The 24,735-nt window shown below is 47.0% G+C and overlaps 1 protein-coding gene, 1 long non-coding RNA gene and 1 pseudogene across 3 annotated transcripts in view; 1 reads left to right on the forward strand and 2 right to left on the reverse strand.

Moving 5' to 3' along the window:
• VPS33B (VPS33B late endosome and lysosome associated) overlaps positions 1-8,667 on the reverse strand; it is a 23,757-nt gene extending 15,090 nt beyond the window's left edge. Inside the window, exons 1-5 of one of the 2 annotated variants that reach the window (XM_009250172.4) lie at positions 8,183-8,667; positions 3,838-3,918; positions 3,040-3,101; positions 574-623; positions 10-77 (exon numbers count right to left, since the gene is read on the reverse strand). In XM_009250172.4, the coding sequence (XP_009248447.2) occupies positions 10-77; positions 574-623; positions 3,040-3,101; positions 3,838-3,918; positions 8,183-8,278 (357 nt within the window). In that variant the 5' untranslated portion in view covers positions 8,279-8,667. The remainder of the gene's footprint in view (positions 1-9; positions 78-573; positions 624-3,039; positions 3,102-3,837; positions 3,919-8,182) is intronic. The other variant, XM_024232780.3, reaches the window with a different exon arrangement.
• LOC112129094 (uncharacterized) lies at positions 8,647-17,229 on the forward strand. Its single transcript, XR_002911522.2, has 3 exons — positions 8,647-8,768; positions 15,456-15,807; positions 16,216-17,229. It is a non-coding gene; the product is annotated as an uncharacterized LOC112129094 (long non-coding RNA).
• A 1,708-nt stretch (positions 17,230-18,937) lies between these two features.
• Positions 18,938-22,192, reverse strand: LOC100455102 (golgin subfamily A member 2-like; annotated as a pseudogene).
• Positions 22,193-24,735: the final 2,543 nt, after the last annotated feature.

Here is a 24,735-nt window from a genome sequence, read left to right on the forward strand (position 1 = left end):
CAAACTCACCTTTTGAGGGCTGAAGATCACTTTGTATTTGCGAGTTCGGCCAGACAATTTGTCAGCATTGACAAGACCTACAGAGAGAAGGAATGCAGCCCAGCAAGTCATGGGCCATCTGTTATGCTAGAAAGGGAAGCTGCCGGGCACAGTGGTTCACGCCTGTAATCCCAGCACTTGGGAGGCCGAGGAAGGTGGATCACCTGAGGTCAGGAGTCTGCGACCAGCCTGGCCAACATGGTGAAACTCCGTCTCTACTAAAAATACAAAAAATTAGCCCGGTCTGGTGGTGGGCACCTGTAATTCCAGCTATTTGGGAGGCTAAGGCAGGAGAATCGCTTGAACCCGGGAGGCGGAGGTTGCAGTGAGCCGAGATCGTGCTATTGCACTCCAGACTGGGCAACAAGAGTGAAACTCTGTCTCAAAAAAAAAGAAGCAAGGAAGCAGACATCCTCCACAAGTGCTACGGCCAACTCAAACAATTATTTTCTTATTAGAGGGTCCTTATGGCCAAGGCCCTTAGATTTTGCCAACCCTTTCCCACAGTTACACATAGTACCATGGCACACTCACTGGCAATGTATCGCATATTCTTGATGCGGGGTCTGACCAAGAAGCACAATCTATGTGAGAGAAAGAAAAAAAAACAGTGAAGAAAAATTATCAAGTTGGATAGCAACTTAGAAGAAACTGAAACGATACCAACTCTTTTGCCATTTGCCCTATAGGTCTCATCCTAGCCAAAGCTATGCCATTCTCTTGGTCTACCATATACCAACCACAGAAGATACCTCTCAACATAATGGGTATAATGTGATGAGCTGGGTACGTTACTGGCCCTATGGTGGACCCAAAAGTTCCTGTTCTCAAATAATTTACAATCCAGTGGGCAAAAAAAGATGCATATATGGAGTATATTAACAATCAGTGCTGAAAAACAATACAAGAATATCCCATAAAAATATACAATTATTATTTGTCAGTTAAAGGCGGGGTGTGGTGGCTCACACCTGTAATCTTACCACTCTGGGAAGCCAAGGTGGGAAGATTGCTTGAGCTCAGGAGTTCGAAACTAGCCTCAGCAACACGGTGAGACCTCATCTCTATTAAAAATAATAATAGTAGGCGGGGAGCGGTGGCTCACACCTGTAATCCCAGCACTTTGGGAGGCAGAGGCAGGTGGATTACCTGAGGTCAGGAGTTTGAGACCAGCCCGGCCAACATGGTGAAACCCCGTCTCTACTAAAAATACAAAAATTGACTGGGTGTGGTGGCGCATGCCTGTAATCCCAGCTACTCAGGAGGCTGAGGCAGGAGAATCGCTTGAACCCGGGAGGCAGAGGTTGCAGTGAGCCTAGATCACGCCATTGCTCTCCAGCCTGGATGACAAGAGCTAAACTCTGTCTCAAAATAATAATAATAATAATAATGGTAAAATAAAAGAAGTATAAGGCCTGGCGAGGTGGTGCATGCCTATAATCCCAGCATTTTAGGAGGCCAAGGAGGGCAGATCACCTGAGGTCAAGAGTTCAAGACCAGCCCGGCCAATATAGAGAAAACCCATCTCTACTAAAAATACAAAAATTAGCTGGGCATGGTGGCAGGCGCCTGTAATCACAGCTACTTGGGAGGCTGAGGAAGGAGAATTGCTTGAACCTGGGAGGCGGAGGTTGCAGTGAGCTGAGATCCCGCCACTGCACTCCAACCTGGATGACAGAGTTAGACTCCTACTCAAAAAAATAAAATAAAATAAAACTATAGGCAGATGCAGTGCTGCACACTTGTAATCCCAGTTACTCAGGAGACTGAGGTAGGAGGATCCCTTGAGCCCAGGAGCTCAAGGCTGCAGTGAGCTATGACTGCACCACTGCACTCCAGCCTGTGCAACAGAGTGAGACCCTGTCTCTGAAAATAAATAAATTTAATTAAAAAAATTTAAATATAAGAAAGTAATAGAAAATAATGTTTTTCAAACTGGGGCACATGGATATATTCTCCAGGTATCCAGGAGAATTTTTTCTTCTAAGAAAGCATGTACATTAATTAAGTTTCAGAAATACTTTAAAATCAAGACAACAGCTGTACATGACTACATGCCGAGCAAACAGGACAAATACAAAATGCCATGGAAATCCAGAGGAGAAAATCACCCTGGACTGGAAGGGCAACAGAGAGCTTCATGGAGGAGGTGGCTGGGCTCTGAAGGATGGACATTCTTTATAGGAGCAGTGAGGACAGGACAGAATTTCAGGCAGAGCAAATGGAGTGATGAAAAGGGTGACGGCACAGAGCTGAGAGGTGGGTGGAAGCACATGTCAACAGAGGCTTGAAGGGGACACACGAGAGACAAGGCTGGAAAGGTAATGTGGGAGGCCATGCTGCAGACAGCCTTGAAGTCTATGACAAATAATGTGGACAATCTTCAGCAAGTAATAAGAGGCCTTAGAGATTCTTTTTTTTTTTCTTTTTTTTGAGATGGAGTCTTGCTCTGTCACCCAGACTGGAGTGCAGTGGCGCGACCTTGGCTCACTGCAACTCATCGCCTCTCAGGTTCAAGCGATTTGCCTGGCTCAGCCTCCTGAGTAGCTGAGATTACAGGCACACGCCACCACACCCGGCTAATTTTCTTATTTTTACTAGAAATGGGGTTTCACTATGTTAGCTAGGCTGGTCTCTATCTCCTGACCTCAGAAGATCTGCCCGCCTCGGCCTCCCAAAGTGCTGGGATTACAGGCGTGAGCTGCCGCACCCGGCTGCCTTGCAGGTTCTTGAGAAGAGCACGATGAAAATAATTTTGAAAGATTAGTCAATCTGGTTATAGACTATAATATAAATTAGAGAGGGAAGAGGACAAGAAACCACAGAAAGGAAACTACAGAAAACAAAACAAAACAAAACAACAGAAGAGTAACCTAGCCATGAGATTGTAAAGTTCAGGGAGGTGAACCACATATCTCAGCCAAGGACAGATGAAAGGCAAATGTGCCCCTAGGGACCTCTTCCAGCTTGGAGTAGGGATAGACTCTCCCAGACACTCACTGTTCATTGGAGCTGAGGGCTGGCTTGTTCTCCACCTTGTATAGCTTGTCTACTTCGTGTTGCTACAGAGAGAATCCAATAAGACAATGGACATAAGAGTGCCTGAAAAGCACAAAGTGTGATACGAAGATAGGGGACTTCTTGAGGGCTTCCTAATTATGCTAATTCTAGGAATCAAACTGCTCCCCTGACAACCATCCCACTGAACTTGCCTCAAACTGTCAATAGGAAAACCTAAAATAAAACAATATAAAAACAGTGTGGGCCAGGTGCGGTGGCTCATGCCTGTAATCCCAGCACGTTGGGAGGCCAAGGGAGGAGGATCACTTGAACCCAGGAGTTTGAGATCAGCCTGGGTAACATAACAAGACTCCATCTCTACAAAAAAAAAAAAAAAAAAAAAGTATATATATATATTCTGTAGCAAACAGACTCAGAAAAATAAATAATAAATTTAAATTTAAAAATTAACCAGGTGTAGTGGCACATGCCTGTGGTCCCAGCTACTTGGGAAGCTGAGGCAGGAGGATCGCCTGAGTTCAGGAGGTCAAGGCTACCGTGAGCTGTGATTGTGCCACTGCACTGTATTCCAGCCTGGGTGACAGAGAGAGACTCCGTCTCCCCCCGCAAAAAAACACACACAAAAATACAAACAACAGCATCAATCTCCCTTTTCTACCCAATTAGGCTACCCTATACTTGCCCTACAAGAGTAGTCACTCTTCAGTAGTTTGTATTGTTCATCAAAAGAAAAACTGCTCAAAGAGGGGCATGACCCTCAGGGGAAAGGGACAGTACCTTCAGAATGGAGACATTGGCAATTCGATCCAAAGGGCTCATGAGATCTGCCTCAATGAATAAATCCTTTTTTCCAGGAAGCTGAAGGAGACACAATATGTTGGGTCACTCACAGGTCACACGAGCTTCCTCAGCTGAGAAGTCGCCCAGCCACCTATCTAACAGAAACATAGTCTCTGAGGTGGGAGGGCACTAAGTATTGTCTAGCCAGGCACCTTATTTATTATCTGTATCCACAGTTGACACTTCTCTGTATATTTACCTATTTTGCCTTCTCGTTTTCTGTACCAGTGGGAAGAAGACATCCCACCTTCTTTCTCAGGTTAACTCCTTGTCACTCAACCCTTCTGCTCACCTGTGACCTTGGTCTGCACCTCACCCCCCTTCTCTGCTGCCTCCTCCACTCTGGCTCCCAACCACCCCTGGTCTCCTGCTGAACAAAGCCAAACACAACAGAACCCCACCTTGTATTTTTCTCCTAAGTACAAAATAAAATAGCACACGTTCACTGCAGAAAACTTAGCAAACCCAGGACGGTCCTCACCCCATCACCCTTCCACTCCCCCACCCCACAATCCCTGTCATACGATTCCTGCACCACCACTCCTGACACCGATCTCAACGTCTGTTCAGAGGAAGGAGAGGTCACAGTTAGTGACAGGGAGGGGAAAGTCACTGGGAGTTTACTCTCAACCAGGCCTTCACAAATGAGTAGGCTGTTGACATGGATGGATGAAGAGGACAGTCCAGCAAAGATCAGAAAGAGAGCATAGGCTGTGTGGTAAGGGGACGATTTTGCCCTCCGAGGGACATTTGGCAATGTCCAGACACATTTTTGGTTATCTGACTCAGGGTAGGGGTTTTACTGGCATCTCGTGGGTAGAGACCAGGGATGCCGCTAGACATCCAACAACGCACAGGCCAGCCCCCACCACAAAGAATGATCCGGCCCAAAAGGTCAACGGTATAGAGGGCACGAAATCTTTTTTTTAAATCTTACTTGTTGTTTTGTTTTGTTTGTTTGTTTTTTGAGATGGAGTCTCCCCCTGACACCCAGGCTGGAGTACAGTGGTGCGATCTCGGCTCACTGCAACCTCCGCCTCCCAGATTCAAGCAATTCTCTGCCTCAGCCTCCCGAGTAGCTGAGATTACAGGTGTCTGCCACCACACCTGGCTAATTTTTGTATTTTTAGTAGAGATGGCATTTCACTATCTTGGCCAGGCTGGTCTTGAATTCCTGACCTCGTGATCCACCTGCCTCAGCCTCCCAAAGTGCTGGGATTACAGGCGTGAGCCACCACTCCCGGCCTGTTTTTTTTTTTTTTTTTAAAGACAGAGTCTTACTCTGTTGCCCAGGCTGGAGTGCAGTGGCATGACCTCAGCTCACTGCAACCTCTGCCTCCCAGGGTCAAGCAATTCTCCTGCCTCAGCCTCCCGAGTAGCTGGGATTACAGGCGCATGCTACCACACCTGGCTAATTTTTGTATTTTTAGTAGACACGGAATTTCGCCAAGTTGGCCAGGGTGTTCTCGAACCCCTGACCTCCTCAGGTGATCCACCTGCCTCAGCCTCCCAAAGTGCTGGGATTACAGGTGTGAGCCACCACGTTTAGCCTTTTTAAATGTTTATTTATTTTTTAGTTTCCCAAACCCAAAATGGTCAACAGAGGGTAGGATATCTTGAGGTAGGTGAATGGTGAAAAATAGACCGAAATAGTTGGTTAGAAATGAGCAGGAAGGGCTCCAAATGCCAGCTTAGGGGAGTGTGGCCTTGATCCTCTAATTAACAGGGAAAAATAAAGCTTCTGTGCATTGAAGCATTCCAATCAGCTGGAAATGTTAGAGGAATCTGAAGACCAGAGAAACAGGAGGCAGGGAGTCCACTTAGGGAGTTAATGAAAGCATCCAGGGAGCGCAAGCATGTGGCAATGAAAGAGGCCTGATTTAGGCTGGTGGTGGTGTGAGCAAAAATAGATTAAGAGATACATGGAATGTGTAATATATATATATATTTTTTGAGATGGAGTTTTGCTCTTGTTGCCCAGGCTGGAGTGCAATGGTGCGATCTCGGCTCACCGCAACCTCCACCTCCTGGGTTCAAGCAATTCTCTTGCCTCAGCCTCTTGAGTAGCTGGGATTACCAGCATGGGCCACTATGACCAGCTAATTTTGTATTTTTAGTAGAGATGGGGTTTCTCCATGTTGGTCAGGCTGGTCTCGAACTCCCAACCTCAGGTGATCTGCCTGCCTCGGCCTCCCAAAGTGCTGGGATTACAGGCATGAGCCACCGCACCCAGCCTAAGATTTTTTTTAATACTTGAAAGAAATTAACAGTGTTAACAGTGTTTATAACTTATGGTAGGGCTGTAAGTAATTTTTTTTTCTTTTTACTTTCCTTGATCTTCTTACCTTTTCTATAATGTGCAAGTGTTATTTTACAATCACCATAAAAAAGTTATGTGTAAAGAAGTATCCACGGAACTCAGCAACTGGTTCAGTTAAGTATCAGGGTGAAGGAGAGGCAAAGATGATTCTGATATTTCAAGCCTGAATAGCAGTGCACATTAACAAAAATTAAGTCAGAAGTTAGGAGAGGACGTTATTGCCTGGAAATCCACTTTGGCCATGCTGAATCACCCAGTGGGCTCAAGTTTCTCTCCTTGGTCTCCTCTACTTGATCTCACCTGAACTAGTGGCTTTAACTAGCACCTCTTTTCAATTCTTCAGACATTTGTTGCAAGTCTTTTATGTGCATGTCACTGTGCAAGCACTAAGTATTAAAGAGAAATAGGCCGGGCGCGGTAGCTCAAGCCTATAATCCTAGCACTTTGGGAGGCCGGGACGGGCAGATCACCTGAGGTCAGGAGTTTGAGACCAGCCTGGCCAACATGGTGAAACCCTGTCTCTGCTAAAAATACAAAAATTAGCCAGGTGGGCTAGCATGCGCCTGTAATCCCAACTACTTGGGAGGCTGAGGCAGAAGAATCGCCTGAACCCGGGAGGTGGAGGTTGCAGTGAGCCAAGATCGCACCACTGCACACCAGCCTGGGCAACGGAGTGAGACTCTGTCTCAAAAAAATAAATAAAATAAAATAGAAATAAAATCTGGTCCAAGATGCCCTGCAGTTCTCAGCTTGATCCATCTTCCTTCCAGTCCTCACAACGGAGCTGCAGTTCTACATTTCTATCTGCTGGATGTTACAAGCTGTATTTCTTACGGGCATCTTAACTTCCCCCATCCAAACCCAAACAAATCAACTTCCCCCATCAAACCTGTTCCTTTTTCTAATTATTTTTCTCATTTCTATTCAATGTTCATACAACAAATATTTATTAAGCACATGGTGTGTGCTTGACTCTAAGCTAGGTACTCACTGGGTAGTGTTGAACAAAACAAACATGATCTTTGTCCACCTTCCAATCTAATGAGGAATACAGACATAAAATGAATAACTAAATGATTACACAAGTAATCCATTCAAATCACAGTAGCAGTATTATTTTCCTAATAACCCAGGTTAAAAATCTCACTCATTTTTGCTTCTCCTTCAACATTTATAACCAATCAGTAAGTCTTCGAGTTTTCTTTCACCATAGCTTAAAAATCCATCACTTCCCTTCATTCCCACTGCTACCAATTTTGTGTGGGCCTTTATTTCTTGTCTGATCTACGGTCTCCTAACTGGCCTTCTTGTTGCCCATTTACCCCACCACACACATCACTATTAGAATCATCAAGTATTGTCTCATGCCACAAATGGAAAAAAAAATTTTTTCAGTGGCTACTGTGTAACTGCTGATGGCTGTCTTCCCTGTACATGCCTTGTCTTTCCCTGGTTTGTCAACTTTGCTCCTACCAATCTATCTGCCTGGAGCATGCTTAGTCTCCAAAGAAAATATGCTTATTATTCACACTCACCTCCTTGAAGCTCCTAGATCATCACGCTAGCTAAAAATGATCACTTACTCTGAACTCTTCGGGTACACTAGCTCTATCACTCATTTGCCACCTATGTGTGATAATTTGTGCTTCATACAGCTCCTACTGGAGTGGTAAGATCCCTAATGGCAAAGATGTCTTAACCATCTTTCCGTCCCTAGGGATGCCTGGCACTAATGGTGTCTCCCTTGCCTGTATGCGGGGTTGGGGGGTGATTTCCATTAACTCTCTGGCCAGGTTCCAAACAGCTCTTACTACTCCCTGGATTCATTCTGCACCTGCTGGGGAAGCTCCAAGGACAATACCAGGGGCCAAGAACAAGATCAAAGGGGCACGGCAAGGAAGAAATGTGCATCCAATGAGTGCTAAACTGTAGCTGCGATAAAGGCGCCAGGCGAGCACTGACCTGCTCCAGCAGATAGATGAGCTGATCTCGAGCCAGCCTCTTGAGCATGGAGAAGTCAGGCAGCTCAGGGGCGTCTGGCCGATGGGGAAAAGCCATGGCAGCGGTCACCTGCGCCGTGGGGTGGAAGGACGCCCTTCGTTCTGAGAAGGCCGGCCGCAGCCCAGGGAAGCGCAAGGGGGCTATCCTTCAGGCCTGGGCACCGACTTCCAGAGACCCCAGAGGGGCCCTCGCTCCTCAGCAGCACTCCAGGAATGAATGGCCACCTCCAGGCAAGAGAGCTACTACCTCGGAGCAGCCTTGTCTCAGACCTGCAGCCACCGTGTCTCGACCCTCCCTCCCTGATCCACTCTGCCCGTCAGCAGGATTCCGGTCTACACCCCGCAGAGACTCCGCAGCGTACGGGGAGAACCCCGCCTCCCGCCAGAAAGAGAAGCGACTTCCTAGATCTCCCGGAAGTCCCTTTCGCTCCCAGCGCTTCGCGTACCAGGAAGGGGACGGCGTCCTGAAAGGGACATTTAAAAAACGGAGGCAACGCGTCTATTAATTAGGTGGCGGCGCCTGGGGTCGCAGCACTCAAGAGGCTGAGGTGGGAGAATCGCTCGAGTCAGGGAAGCGGAGGTTGCAGTGAACTGCGATCGCGCTACTGCACCCCAGCCTGGGCAACAAAGCTAGACCTTGCCTAAAAAAAAAAAAAAAAAAGACATAACGGATGCATCAGGCTAGCTAACAATACCTCAACTCTGATCAATCATACCATCATATCATTTCCTGGTGAGATGCATAGGAAATACGGAGCATCACCTATTGCCAAAAATTGAACCTAATCAAGCCTCAAGATCTAACTACCAGTTTATAGGCTATATAGAGATTAGCAGGAATATGTTAAGACATCGAAGGTATGAAATCAACCATATCCAAAATGTAGGAAATTATATGGGACAAATGATCTGTCTTCTTCAAAAAAATGACAAAGTGGGAAATGTGGGAGGGGAAAACACTTAAGAATAAAAGAGATTTAAGAGATGTATCAACAAAATGTTTCAATGTGTGGATCTTTTTTGGATAATAATTCAAAGATAACTGATTTAAGGAATTACTAAAACTTTTCGGGTATTGTATTTCTTTTCTTTTCTTCTTTTTCCTGACAGAGTCTCGCCCTTTTGCCTAGTGGAGGAGCTCGGCTCACTGCAAGCTCCGCGCCACAACCCCCCCGCCGCCCCAGGTTCAAGCGATTCTCCTGCCTCAGTCTCCCGAGTAGACTGGGATTACAGGCGAGTGCCACCATGCCCGGCTAATTTTTGTATTTTTGGTAGAGACGGGGTTTCACTATGTTGGCCAGGCTGAACCCCAGTCTGGGCAACAGAGTGAGACACCGTTTCTTTTCTTTTTTTTTTTTTTGAGACAAGGTCTGGCTTTATCTATCACCCAGGCTGGAGTGCAGTGACACGATCTGTCTCTTTTTTTTGAGATGGAGTTTCGCTCTTGTTGCCCAGGCTGGAGTGCAATGGCACGATCTCAGCTCACTGCAACCTCCACCTCCCAGGTTCAAGCGATTCTCCTGCTGCAGCCTCCTGAGTAGCTGGGATTACAGGCATGTGCCACGCACCCGGCTAATTTTGTATTTTTAGTAGAGACAGAGTTTCTCCATGTTGTTCAGGCTGGTCTCGAACTCCTGACCTCAGGTGATCTTCCCGCCTCAGTCTCTGAGTGCTGGGATTGTAGGCGCGAGCCACCATGCCTGGCCCGATCTGTCTCTTAAAAAATAAAAAAAAATACTAAAATATGTTTGGGATTTGCTTTAAAATAACCCAGGGGGAGATGTAGGAACACTCAGGAAAAAGATTGGGCCAGGCACGGTGGCTCACACCTGTAATCCCAGACCGAGGCAGGTGGATTACTTGAGCCCAGGAGTTCAAGACCAGCCTGGGCAACATAGCAAGACCCCATGTCTATAAAAAAATTAAAAAATGATTGGCCATTTGTTAATTGTTAAAGCTGATGGGTACATGGGGGTTTATTGCATTTTAGTATTCTACTTCTTTATTTAGAGATGGAGTGTTGCTCTGTTGCCCAGGTTGGAGTGCAGAGGCGTAGTCATAGCTCACAGCAGCTTTGAGCTCCTGGGCTCAAGTGATCCTCCCACCTCAGCCCCCCAGATAGCTGGAATACAGGCACATGCCACTTTGCTGAACTTCTCCCTACGTTTCTATGTTTGAAAAGCTGTATAATACAAAGTTAAGCAAAAAACAAAAAACACGCTGTGCTCACACTTGGCTTTGAGAGCTCATATGGTATTTTATGCTGAGCCTTTCTTCCCACTAACCCCCTTAGATTGAATCTTGGCTGCAGTGGGAGATGGAGGTTGCCCTAAAGTGGTGGGATTTACTCCCACTGCCGCTTAAAGAAGATGAGTGAAGCATTACATTACACTCCTGCTTTCCCCCCCGGAGTCTCACTCTGTTGCCCAGGCTGAAGGGCAGTGGTGCTATCTTGGCTAACTGCAACCTCCCCCTCCCAGGTTCATGTGATTCTCCTGCCTCAGTCTCTGGAGCAGCTGGAGTTACAGGCATGCGCCAGCATTCCCAGCTAATTTTTGTAGTTTTGGTAGAGATGAGGTTTCTCCATGTTGGCCAGGCTGGTCTTGAATCCTGACCTCAGGTGATCCATCTGCCTCAACCTCCCAAAGTGCTGGGCTTACAGGCGTGAGCCACCGTGCCCAGCCTTATTTTTATTTTTATCCCATGACTTTTTTTATCCCATAACTTTTTCTTCGTAAGTTTTTTCCATAACTTTTTTTTTCTTTGAGATGGAGTCTTGCTCTGTCACCCAGGCTGGAGTGCAATGGTGCGATCTGGACTCACTACAACCTCCACCTCCCAGGTTCAAGCAATTCTCCCGCCTCAGCCTCCTGAGTAGCTGGGACTACAGGCACGCACCACCATGCCCAGCTAATTTTTTGTATTTTTAGTAGAGATAGGGTTTCATCATGTTGGCCAGGCTGGTTTCGAACTCCTGACCTCAGGTGATCCGCTCACCTCGGCCTCCCAAAATACTGGGCTTACAGGAGTGAGCCACCATGCCGGGCCTAGTTCCCTGCTTTTGGATGAGAGTGATCTTCATCTCATCTGCACCTGTCTCCCCCATTAGGCACTTCTCCAGGTTTTGCTGACAGTGGCCTGCTTTTATTTATTTGATTTTTATCACATGACTTTTTTTTAATCCCATAGCTTTTCATAAAACTTTTTTTGGAATAATTTTTTTTTCATAAATTTTTCCACAACTTTTTTCCACAATTTTTTTCCACAGCCTTTTTAAATAACATTTTTTATCCCATAATGTAACTTTTTTTTTAATCCCATAACTTTTTTTTTTTTTTTTTTTTGAGACGGAGTCTCACTCTGTTGCCGAGGCTGGAGTGCAGTGGTGCGATCTCGGCTCACTGCAACCTCCACCTTCTGGGTTCAAGCAATTCTCCTGCCTGAGCCTCCCAAGTAGCTGGGACTACAGGGGTGTGCCACCATGCCCGGCTAATTTTTTGTATTTTTAGCAGAGACGGGGTTTCACCGTGTTAGCCAGGATGGTGTTGACCTCCTGACCTCGTGATCTGCCCGCCTCGGCCTCCCAAATTGCTGGGATTACAGGCGTGAACCACCATGCAGAACATCTCATAACTTTTTTAATCCCATTACTTTTTTTAATCCCATAACTTTTTCAGTTTGTGTTCTTTTAATAAACACTTGCATAGTTATATTACAATTTTGTAAAAATAAAAACATTATCTCATGCCAAGTGTGCCCAGCATTTGCACAATCTCGATACCTTTAATACTATGGTTTTCAAGACACACAAAATAAAATTTTAAGTCAAAAACAGCACTTTGCAACAATAATTTATTACATTACAATAACATCACAGCAGTATTCAATAATGACACTTTAGGCAAAAATCTTTCAGTATTTCCATTATTGATTCTATTTACAAGAATTTGTAAATAGGTAAAAGTTATTCTAAGAAAACTTGACAAATAAAGCTTTGGACTGGAATTGGCATTTCTTTTTCTACTTTTCCTTCTCTAGTTTCTTTCTTTTAAGCTACAGTATTCATATTTTAAAATGTTTTAATTTATTTCAAAACATTAAAATAACAGTTACAGTTTTTAATAGTTATACTGTTATAAAATGACTCCTTAAGATAAAGTTTTAAAGAAGTTATATTCTGGATAGGGCTGATTTACATTTTGAAATTTACTGAAAATCAGCTTTGGTTTTAAAATTGATTTTTTTTTCATTTCTGGAAAACCTATCAGGTTTAATCAAATACTTTAAAAATGATTATCATATATTGCAATCTTTTATTTATTTATTTTTTTTAGAGACTGAGTCTCGCTCTTTCGCCCAGGCCAGACTGCAGTGGCGCTATCTCAGCTCACTGCAAGCTCCGCCTCCTGGGTTCACACCATTCTCCTGCCTCAGCCTCCTGAGTAGCTGGGACTACAGGTGCCTGCCACAGTGCCTGGCTAATTTTTTGTATTTTTTAGTAGAGACGGGGTTTCACCATGTTAGCCAGGATGGTCTCGATCTCCTGACCTCGTGATCTGCCCACCTCAGCCTCCCAAAGTGCTGGGATTACAGGCATGAGCCACCGCGCCTGGCCCATGCCTGGCCTATTTTTATAGAGACAGGGTCTCACCGTGTTGCCCAGGCTGGTCTCAGACTCCAGGACTCAAGTGATCCACCCACCTTGGCCTCCCAAACTGCTGGCATTACAACTGTAAGCCACTGCGCCAGGCCTATTTTTATAGAGATGGGGGTCTTGCCATGTTGCCCAGGCTGGTCTTGAACTGCTGGCTTCAAGCAGTCTTCCTGCTTTGGCCTCTCAACGTGCTGGGAATTACAGGCGTGAGCTACTGTGTCTGGTCTAAAGTCTTTATTGTAACATTTTGAGTGATACTTATTAAAAAATAAAAAAGTTTTATAGGTATCTGTGTTAGCTTTTTTATTGTTGTATAACAAAATACCACAAGCATAATGGCTGAAAATAACACATATCTCACAGCTGGGCACAGTTTAGCTGGGTCCTCTCCTTAGGGTTTCACATCGCTATAATCCAGGTGTCAGCTGGGGCTGTAGTGTGTCTCATCAAAGGGCCAACTGGGGAAAAAGACTGACTTCCAAGCGCCCTCAACGTGGCTGGCAGAATTCACCTTTAACTGTAGGACTGAGGTCTGTTTCCTTGATGACTTTTGGCTCTGAGTTGGCAGCTGCTCTCCCCTAGGGACTGCCTGAAGCTCCTTGTTGCCTGGCTTATCTGTAGACTGTGTTACAACATGGCAGCTTGCTTCTTTAAAGCCAGCAAGGGCTTGTCCAGTCTGCTTAGATGGTATCTTATATAGAACATAACGCAGGAGTGACATCCCATCACTTTTGCTATATTCTTTTGGTTAGAAACAAGTCAGGTTTCCCATCCTAGCACTTTGGGAGGCCGAGGCGGGCAGATCACTTGAGGTCAAGAGTTCGAGACTAGCCTGGCCAACATGGTGAAACCCCATCTCTACTAAACATGTACAAAACAAATTAGCCAGGTGTGGTGGCTAATCCCACCAACTGTAATCTCAGCTACTGGGGAGGCTGAGGCAGGATAATCACTTGAACCCGGGAGGTGGAGGCTGCAGTGAACTGAGATCGTGCCACTGCACTCCAGCCTGGGTGACAAAGTGAGATTCCATCTCAACAACAACAACAACAACAACAACAAGAAACAAGTCAGGTCTTGCCTACACTCAAAATGAGGGGATTGTATAGGGTGTAACATGGGGAATGTGTGGAGATCACGGGACCCATTTTAGAATTCTGCCTACTATAGTATGCTAATGATCTCTAATAGATGTCTAATAATCGGCAGAGAATATTTTCAGTTTTATCTTCATTGAGTACCTTTCTTAGATTTATAACTAATAAAACATTATTTTTATATTAATTACATTTCCTTAGCTTTCTTGTGAGGGTTTAGAAGTCAGTCGATACATTTATCCTGGGCTGCATTTTTCTGTGGGCTTTCTAGGGTGTGATGTGAGTACACAGAGTTTACACATACCTCACTGAAACTGTTTTTTTCTTTGCAGCTGTGGTAATGTAGGCTGGGCGCGGTGGCTCACACCTGTAATCCTAGCACTGTGGGAGGCCAAGGCAGGTAGATCACTTGAGGCCAAGAGTTCGAGACCAGCCTGGCCAACATTGTGAAACCCCCGTCTCTACTAAAAATACAAAAATTAACTGAGCATGGTGGTGCATGCCTGTAATCCCAGCTACTCAGGAGGCTGAGGATTCAAGAATAGCTTGAATCAGGGAGTTGGAGGTTGCAGTGAGCCGAGATCGCGCCACTGCACTCCAGCCTGGCAACAGAGTGAGACTCCATCTCAGAAAAGCACAGAAGTCTTCCGTTTGCTCAAAGGGAAAGTAACAAAATTGTTTAAATTAACCAGAAGTCTGTAATGAGGTTAAGTAAGGGCTAAATGTTGTCATTTCTTGTTTATCATTAGGAACATGTGATGATGGTAGTGCTGGTGATGAGGGTGACTGGGCTCAGAAATGATCATAGGTGCGCCTAGGATTTGAGGCCTAATTTTCTAGTTTCTAGAAATGAGGTTAGAAACAAGAGTTCTGATCAAAATCTCCCTTGGCTATTACTGTTAATATGGTTTGCATCTAGAATGACACGGAAAGCTCATTACCCATATCTTTTCTATGGCAGTGAGGAAAACAGAGTAAGTTCATGAACATAGGGATTTAGCCTTGGGTAATGAGGAAGGGTATGAAGCAAGGTTACTGACATTTCTAAATGTCTGGAATCTGATTTGAGGCTGGGCACGGTGGCTCACACCTGTAATTCCAGCACTTTGGGAGGCCCAGGTGGGAGGATTGCTCTAGCCCAGCAGTTTGAAACCAGCCTGGGCAACACGGCAAGACACCATCTCTGCAAAAAATACAAAACATTAACCAGGCATGGTGGTGTGCACGTATGATCCCAGCTACTGAAGGGGCTGAGGTGGGAGGATCCCTTGAACCCAGGAAGTTGAGGCTGCAGGGAAGTTGAGGCTGCAGTGAGTCATGTTCACACCACTGCAGTCCAGCCTGGGCCACAGAGCGAGACCCTGTCTCAAACAATAAATAATCAACCCGACTGTGGCCGATGAAAAATTTGGCAGTTTGATTTGGAGCTCATTGAAACTTTCTCAAGTTCATGATTAATCTTTTCCCATATTTTGAATTTCTAGGACAAGGAGACTGGCTTTCACAGAGGTTCGGGTTCGGTTCAGTTTTCTTCAGAAGAACTTCAGAATGCACTACAACAGGAAAATCATATTCTAGATGGAGTCAATGTCAATCTGTTTGTATACCAGATACATCTATGATATACATGCAGCTACTATCTGGTTATGTATCAAATAGATCATAAATGTGGAATGATGGGGACTTTGAGAGATTTGTAACTGAAGCTGCCTTCATGCTTGTTAGAATGGTGGGGTGGAAGAGTTCCTAGTTTTAAAGGAGAAGTACAAGAAGACCCATAATGGTTAGCAAGATATATAGAAAACGGTAGACACAGCAGCACACTTTTCAAGTCAGGTAAGCTGGGGCTGAAATCTTGCCTTTACCATTTATTATGTGATATTGGGCCAAGCTGATTTACTATTTTACTTTTTATTTGTTTTTATTGAGACTGGGCCTTTCTATGCTGCAGGTCAGTCTTGAACTCCTAGCCTCAAGCTGTCCTCTTGCCTCAGCCTCCCACAGTGCTGGGGTCATAGGACTGAGCCACTGTGACTTGCCCAATTTGCAATTTTTAATGGAGGGTGAGGGAGTCATAAGAACAACAAAGATGGTAAGGGGAATTTGAGGAGAAAACAAAAGAACAAGGTACAAATAAAAACTGCTTGAGTTCTTTTTACTGACTCCCTCATAAAAAGGCGATTTTCAGCTCGAATGTGTTTGCAGACATTGCCTTTCCTTCCTTACAGTGCTTATTTTTTTCAGCTCCAGGTTCAAGCTCAAAGGCCTAAAGTTTTGCAAACATCTGATGAAGAGGAAGATTTTTGAGACTGTTCCAGCCTATTACATAAAGGAAACATAACTGAGAATTTTGTCTAAAGGTTTTTATTTGAAACAAATATTTGCACCCATCAAGAGCTTATTTTACCCACTCCAAATTAAAACACAGCACAAGGGCCACATTTATTTGGCAGGACAGTTCCAATATGTGAACCTCCTCCTCCTCACTGCTGTTGGGGTGATTTGACTCATAAGCAGCTGTTCTTACACAAAATATTAACCCGAACTGCTAGTGTCACACAAAAGGAAGTGGTCTTGATTGTGTATGTGGGCCAGCGTGTTCTACAAATGCTGAAAGGTGGGAGAAGCACAAATACAACCCACTCTTTAAAACAACTAAATAATTCAAAGTAAAATGTTCTATCCCCATCCCCTCCCCGCCCCCGCCTTCTCCAATAATAAAACGTAGCATCGAGATTTGGTTTGTATCCTGACCATTCACAAAGTGTTGCCCCATGGGACTTGCATCATTAGGGTTATGGATAATCACAGTTCATTTGCTTTGAAGATACGTGTGTCTGCTCCTTCCTCCTCTTCTTGTCTTCATGCTCATGTTCTTTGGGGCGGCTGCTGAAGGTCTTTGAGAGCCACCATGCTTTCTGGCTTCTTCCAAAAACTTGTCTAAACCAAAAGCATCTTTCTCAAACTGAACTGGTCCTTCTCAGCCTCTCAGCCTATGGTCTGAACCAGAAAACTTGTCGGGAACAAATCTAGGGAATACGAGAAAAGACCATGAACTATTTTGTTTTCACTGGTGTAAACACTGGAGTGGAGTTGTACCGCTTGATACCTGTTAGTCTTTATTCTGGCTTCTAGGTCATCACCATACATGTCCTTGTCCAGATTTTTACTGGACCTATAAATACTCTGGGCCATATCTCTATTTACCACCTCTCCAGGCTTGATCAGAAACATAAATTTAATCTTCTACAGCTGCAAATCCACTGTCCATACCCTGCAGAAAGGTGAATGACATTAAATAAAAATCTAAATGTTGTTTATTAAAAGATGAATCTGACAATATTCATGTAAAGAGTAAACTCTTGTTAATTAGTAGCTCAAATTTTCCACAATCTGAACTGCAAATTGTAAAAAGGTCTTCATTGGACTGCGTGTGGTGGCTCACTCCTGCAATCCCAGCACTTTGGGAGGCCGAGGAGGGCCAATCACTTAAGGTCAGGAGTTCAAGACCAGTCTGGCCAACATGGAGAAAGCCTGGTTGGTCTCCCCACATGCAGAATTGTCCCTGGTCCTTGGGGTTTGGGCTGCTGCCTCTGGCTCCTTCTGGGCCAAGGTCACTGGGTGAGCCAGGTGCTGGCAGTGCACGCTTTACTCCTTCAGCTGCCCATGCGGCAGTGCCGGCTGCTTCTCCTTGGCACTGGCTAAAGCCGAGTTTAAAAAGGCCACCTGCAGGCAAGAGGTACGCATTCTTGTAGGGGGATACACAGGACAAATGTGGCAGGGAGGCGGAGAGGAGCCCTTCCTTTGGGGCCTCAGAGGGTGCACCTGTGGGTCACAGGTGAAATGATGTCCGACCACTGGCTCCCAGGGAAGGCACGAGGGTCCAGAGAAACCAGAGGGCAGGAAACAAAGAGCAAAAGAGGGTTTGGGAGGGACCACAGAGGGAGGCAGCAAAGGTGGGGCAGCGGGAGTCAGGCTCACCATGGCCTCCCGGCTCTCCAGGTCCTCCAGGATGCTCAGCATGGGCCAAGGCGGCTGCTCCTCCTCCTCCTCCTCCCCCTTCCTCCTCCCTCCCTTCCTCCCCCTCCTCCTCCTCCGCCCCCTCCTCCGCCCCTCTTCCTCCCCCCTCCTCCTCATCTCTCTCCTCCTTCTCCTCCTTCTCCCTGCCCAGTCCATCTCCTGTGGGGGGTGGGGGTGGCCAGAGGGGTCCTCAGACAACCCAAAAAGGGAGGCACAGTGGGCCCACCCTGTCCCCACCCTCACTGTGTAACCGAGGGCCAGCCTCTTCCCAGAGGGGAATGAGTAGCTGTTCTTTATTTTCATTTATTTATTTTTTTTAAGAGCCAACGTCTCGGGATATTGCCCAGGCACAGTCCCACTAGCCATTGGTGTGGGAGTTCTGACCTGCTCCCTTTCTGATCTGGGCCAGTTCACCCATCCTCAGGCAACCTGGTGGTCCCCCGCTCCTGGGAGGTCACCATATTAATGCCGAACTTAGTGCAGACACCTGGTCAGCATAATGACCAGCTGTTCTAAAGTTCTCTTCCAACTCCTCAGTCCTACGCTGCTAACAGTCCCCACTTCCTCCTGGGGCTCTCTCCTCTTCCTCTGAGTGATCTCCTGTACCTTCCCCAGGGAGAGCCATGAGGCTCATCTGGGCCTGTAGCTGCAGGTTCTGCTGGCTGGTAGCTTCCAGGTGCTCCTAAGGGGCCAGGAAAGAGAGTGAGAAGGCATGGAGGTTGCCAGGTTGTCGCCCTCGGGGCCCAGCCCTCAGCGACTCCCTCATCTGGGTCTCCTGAAACTCTTTCCAGACCATCTCGGCCTCCTGAAACTCTTTCCAGACCATCTCGGCCACTGCTTTGCCCCGAGCTTCCTGTTGCTGCAGCTGGTCCACGAGCCGGGTCTGCAGCAGTAACTGCCTGTGCAGTGCCTCCTTCTCAGAGGTCAGCTGCTGATAGGCTGCCACTTACTGCTGTAGGTGACCCAGGTACTGGTCTGGCTGCCACTGCAGACTCTGAGCCTCTTGGCTCTTCAGCTCCACCTGCAGGAAGACCCTGGGCATCAGGGCAGGCGGTGGCTGGCTTCCAGATTCTGGGCCCATAAATAGGGTAGCGAGGGCACTGTGGAGCTGTCGCCTGCTCAGGCTCCTGGCCCCTTGCTCCAGGCCTAAGTGACTGCATCCCTTGCCTAGAGCCTCATGCCTCCTTCCCCACCATTTAAACTGTAGGCCACAGACTGGTGAAAAAGCAGAGGGAGCCGACCACCATCTGCTAAGTGTGCTACATGCCTAATGTTTCCACGTATTATCTAATTTAATCCTCAGCACCTCCACAAGGAAAATTCTAACTTCCTTTTTAAGTGAAAGAAACTGAGACTTAGAGATGCTAAGTAGTTCAATGGTGAGCAGTGGAGCCGAGGCCGGAATTCAGTTTCAATCTAAGGAGACTCTTATACCACTGTCTCTTTGCCTGTGATTGGGGAGCTCCATGCCTCTAGCTGGGATGATGATGTCCAGGCCTGGGAAGAGCCCAGGGCTACCCACCTCTAAAATTCAGAGGGCAGGAGGAAAGAAATAGTCACAGCACTGCCCTGGAGGGTGCTGGGGTCACCTATCCCCCAGGCTGGAGGTGTCTCCGGCCTCGCACCTCCCTTCCCCAGAGGCTGGTGCCTGCCTCCCAGCCCTTCCTGGATGGGGTAGGGGTTACCATTTCCTTCATTCTCAGCCAGCTGCTCCTTCGGCTTGTGGTTCTGGGAGAGCGTGAGGCTGATGGTGGTGCGGTCATTCTGGAAGGTTTGCCTGCGCGCCTCTGCCTGCTCCTCCCAGAGCTCGGCCTTCTGCTCCAGCAGCCTCTCTTCCTGCTCCCACAGCCTCTCCTGCTCCCGGTTCAGCTGACTCAAGCCCTGATTGTCTTCTACCTGGGCTTGGAGCTGTCATGCCAGACTCTCCAGCTCCTTCTGCAGGTGCTCAGCCTTGGCTTGTAGCTGCTGCTGGGGGCTCCAGGCATGGGAGTTCAGCTGAGAAAGGAAGCAGATAATAAGGGCCTCTGGATTCTCAAAAAAAAAAAAAAAAAAAAAAAAAAAAAAAAAAAAAAAAGAAAACCCTCCTCTTGGTGCACAGTTCCTCTCAGGCTTCCCTAACTTGGCCTCCCTGCTAGTGATTCCTTACACCCGGATGGTAGCCAATCTTCCAAGCCGCTTTCAGATAGAGAGCACTGTGGGTGGCTGACAATGGGCACTCCTCCCTCTTTGCCGATGGGGATACTGAGGCTTATGGAGATTACAAGACTTGCGGTCTCCTGGCACCGACCTCTTTCCCTCTGCCTCAAAGCCCTTCCATGCACCCACCTCCCTGGGGCCTTCTATGCCACCCCCACAGCTCTCTGATGCCAGTCCTGCTTTGAGGTCACCCCAACCCCAGCTCACCCATCTGGTTCTTCAGTTCAGCCAAGCTCATCTCCAGCTTCTGTACCCGATGTGCATCATGCTTCTTCTCCTTCAATATGTGAACCTCCTGGAAGCACAGGGGAAAGGGCCCTGGAGAGATAGGCTGGTGACTGGACAGGCTACCATCTCCCTCTCTGCCCCCAGCTCCACAAAGCCCAGCCCATGATCACCTCTGGCTGTGCTCCTCCCATTGCACAGATGCTCAGAACGATCAAGTGACTTCTCTAAGGTGGACTGAAGGGTCAGGTCTCACCTGCTCCGACATCTCCTGCATCCTCTGCCACACAGTGCATGCTCTCCATGGAGATACTCAGCGTACTGGTCTCTCTATTTGTAGATACTGCAGCCATTCCATCACCTGCGAGAATTGACACAGAAGTTAGGAAGGGCTGTCACTGGTCCTCACCTACTCCTGGCCACCTGGGGTCATCTTCCTTCCACATCCTCCCTCTGCAAAGCCTCACGTGCCCCAGGTATGCTTCCAGCTGTGCCCGCTCCTCCATGGCCTGCTGTAACTGCTGGTTAGCATCCAGGGCTTCGCAGAGCTAGATAACCGGATGGTGAAGCTGGAGAAGTTTAGATCTGGGGAGCCCGGACCGTTCCACACAGTGCCTTTAAAAGGGCTAGGGCTAGGCTCCATCTACAACTCAGTCAGTAAAGATCTCTGTCAAGCAGCTTTGCTTTAGAAACAAAAAATTAAATAATTTTAAAGAGATCTCAGGCCGGGCATGGTGGCTTATGCCTGTAATCCCAAAACTTTGGGAGGCTGAAGCAGGTGGATTCCTTGAGCTCAGGAGTTCCAGACAAGCCTGGGAAACATGGCGAAGCCCCATCTCTACAAATACAAATTAGCCAGGTACAGTAGCATGCACCTGTAATCCCAGTTGTTTAAGAGGCTAAGGCAGGAGAATAGCTTGAGCCTGGGAGGTGGAGGTTGCAGTGAGCTGAGATAGCACCATCACACTCCAGCCTGGGTCACAGAGTGAGACCTCATCTCAAAAAAAAAAAAAAAAAAAAAAAAAAAAGATGATCACAACTCTCTATTGTTACCATGGAATAGTGAAAGTGTTGGCTTGAACCTCAGAAGGAAATAAACAGACTCATGAGCTAGCCATATAAATGTAATCTATAAAATAATGGTTTTCATCCATGATGCTTTAAGAAAAAAATTTTTAAGCCCTAATCTTAAGAGTCTGATTCCCCAGGCCTATGACAGGGCCTCAATTTGTAGATTTTTTAGCAGTCTCTAGAGGATTCTATGGCAGGAGCAGAACAAGGACTCAAATATTCCAGCTCTTGGCTGGAGCCTTCCCATACCCAGCATGATCCCTAGACCATGGCCCCAGCTGGATGGGGCTCCCACTACCCTGGAGCTGCAGCCTCTTGCCTGCTGAAGCGAGAGGTCGGCGATCTCCAGTTTGTTTTTCAGCTCCTCCAAGTTACACTGCATCCCTGCCTTGTGGGTCAGTGTGACTTGAAGCTGCTCTGCCTAAGCTGAGTTCTCCTGCTTCCGCTCCTTATTGCTGTTGCTATGGCCAGAGGCAGCAGAGAAAGGAATGAACCAAGAACAGAAAGGATTGCTTTGGTGATCAACCCTCTACCCTCGCCCCACAACCACAGAACCGTTGTACTGTAAGGGACCCCAGGAATCAAATGTCACAGGTGACAGGCCAGAGAGAAGCCATGAGTTGCCCGAGGCTACAGCATGAGTCAGGGGCACAGATGGCACTAGAGCTTAGCGGTGCATGCATGCAAACCTGTACGACCACCTCACCATGCTCACCTGCACCCCTCCCACCTCCCAGCACACCACCCACGCTAAGGGCCCCAGACCTCCCATTCCACCTTCCCCCATTCTGGTTGTTCTTGTCTAACTGCAGCCTGAGGGCATCTCTGTCTCTGCTTAACTGGTTGTTGTCCTGCAAATACAGAAAGGTGAAGTCAGGATACAGCAGGCAGAGGAGCAGCTGGCCGACCAGGAACCACAGCTACAGTGACTATTCCACAGTAACACTTCGTCACTCTCAATCATGCCTGACATGTTTTCAAGGCATTTCCAAGCCCATGGTCTCATTTGTTTCTCAAAGAACTCAGTAAGGGTGGAAGGGACAGGGAAAGAGATCGAATTTATAGCTGGTTAGCAGAGGCCCAGAGACATCAGAAAATATTGCTATTGTTCTTACCATTATGACTACAACTGTTTGAACCTTTACTGAGTGCTTCACCAGGCACCATGCTAACAACCCCATTAATCCTCACAACCACCATAGCAGACAGTTACTATTATCACCTCTGTTGTGCAGATGAAAAACATAGGGTATTAGAGGTTAAGTGCTTGCCCAAGATCACTCAGATAGAGCTGGGATCTGAACATCCAGGTATATCTGATTCTCCATGCCCATTTTTTCAGTGTGAGGCAGGAAAATAGGGTCTGGAGGCAGGGAACATAAGGCCAGTTCACATTTCAGCTATAACGGGAAATATCCTCTCCATAGGGCGTACGTGTAAATGACTTTGTAACTTTACTTCATCCTCTCCAGTTACATAGGGCGTACCTGAAGTAACCAATGGAATCCTCTAGGGAGGTCATGAAACCCCCTAAAATTTTGTAACGGGGCCTTTGAGCCCCTGTGCTCGGGCACGCTCCCACGCTGTGGAGTGTGCTTTCATTTTCAATAAATCCCTTCTTTCCTTCCTTGCTTTATTTGTGCGTTTTGTCCAATTCTTTGTTCAAGACGCCAAGAACCTGGATGCCCTCCACGTTTAACAGCTGGGGTGGGGGCACAGATAGAAAGGGGGAAAATCTCCTGTTCACTTTTTGAAGAGTACATTGGCATAGTCCAAAACTCAGAAAATACAGAATGGAAATATCTCCCAGCCACCCTGTTCCTCTCTCCTGAGTTTTTTACGAATCCTTGCAGACACGTTTTATGTGTATTATCATAGTACACACACACACACCCAGACACACACACACACAGACACACACACACATGTGTTCCCACTCTCTACACAAATGGTAACATACTAAAGATACTCTTCTATATCTTCGTGGTACAAGTACCCTAACCCCCACCTAGGACTTGGTCAACGCCACAGCCAGATAAGGGCAGGGCAGGCATTTGGCCTCCAAGCTCCATGTCCAGTGCTTGCTTCCCACAGTGCCCCCCAACTCACCCACAGCAGCCGACATAGCCCCAGGCTGCCTCTAACGACCACACACAAAAGCAGTGAGAAATGGCCCATGCTGCCTTCTGGGTGGGACATGCCTTCCTGCAGAAGGGACCTTTAGGCTCACTCCTCCATCTGGAAAGCCGGGCTTCCAGGGTACAGTTAAGTGGTTGACTCATCCTATTCCCCTTCTTCTGCTCCGCTCCAGCTCTCCCACACACTGTCGGGAATACTGCAGGCAGCTGGCCAGATCCTTGGCCTGTTCTGGAATGAGAGAGGTTGAAATGTGGCCCAAAGGACTTCCCCTAAAGGCCTGTCAAAGTGTTAAGTAGAAGGATGACGGGGTGCCCAGATTCCCACCTTCAAACTGCCTGGCAGCATGCTGGGTATAGTACAGCGCTGTCTGCAGCTGAGTTTTCTCACATGTAAGGATTTGTAGTGTATGAACCTAAGTCTTTGGGAGAAAAACCAAGCCAGGCATGATGGTTATTGCCTGAAATCCCAGCACTTTGGGAGGCTGAGGTGGGTGGATCACCTGAGGTCAGGAGTTCAAGACCCACCCAGCCTGTCCAACATGATGAAACCCTCTCCCTACTAAAAATACAAAAACTAGCTGGGCATGGTGGCGGATGCCTGTAATCCCAGCTACTTGGGACTCTGAGGCAGGGGAATCGCTTGAACCAGGGAGGTGGAGGTTGCAGTGAGCCAAAATCGTGCCACTGCACTTCAGCCTGGGCAACAGAATAAGACTCGGTCTCTAAATAAATAAATAAATACACAAAGCTTTCCATTTAATAAGCACTCAAAGCCCTTTACCAGTTTAAAACAAATACAAGCCCCTTCTAAAGTAAGGCTAAATGCTAAGTGATAGGGGAGAGAAAAAGGACATAAGTAACTCCTACTCTCGCGAGGTTAATGACTAAATTCTATTTTTCTAGAATCACCTGGCCTCTCTGAGCCCTGTGAATGAAACTGAATTTCTCACTCGATACCTGGCTATGACTTGCAATCATGGAAACCAAGAATTGTGTTATGTCACTGTGTACTTCTTGTTACCTGGATTCCACACTAGGCTGGGATCAAGGGTTGAATATTTCATGATTTGCTCCATTACCTGTGTGCTTCTTATCCCAGACCAAACTAAGCTTT

This window comes from Pongo abelii, chromosome 16 (assembly GCF_028885655.2).
Source record: "Pongo abelii isolate AG06213 chromosome 16, NHGRI_mPonAbe1-v2.0_pri, whole genome shotgun sequence".
NCBI classification, from domain to species: Eukaryota; Metazoa; Chordata; class Mammalia; order Primates; family Hominidae; genus Pongo; species Pongo abelii.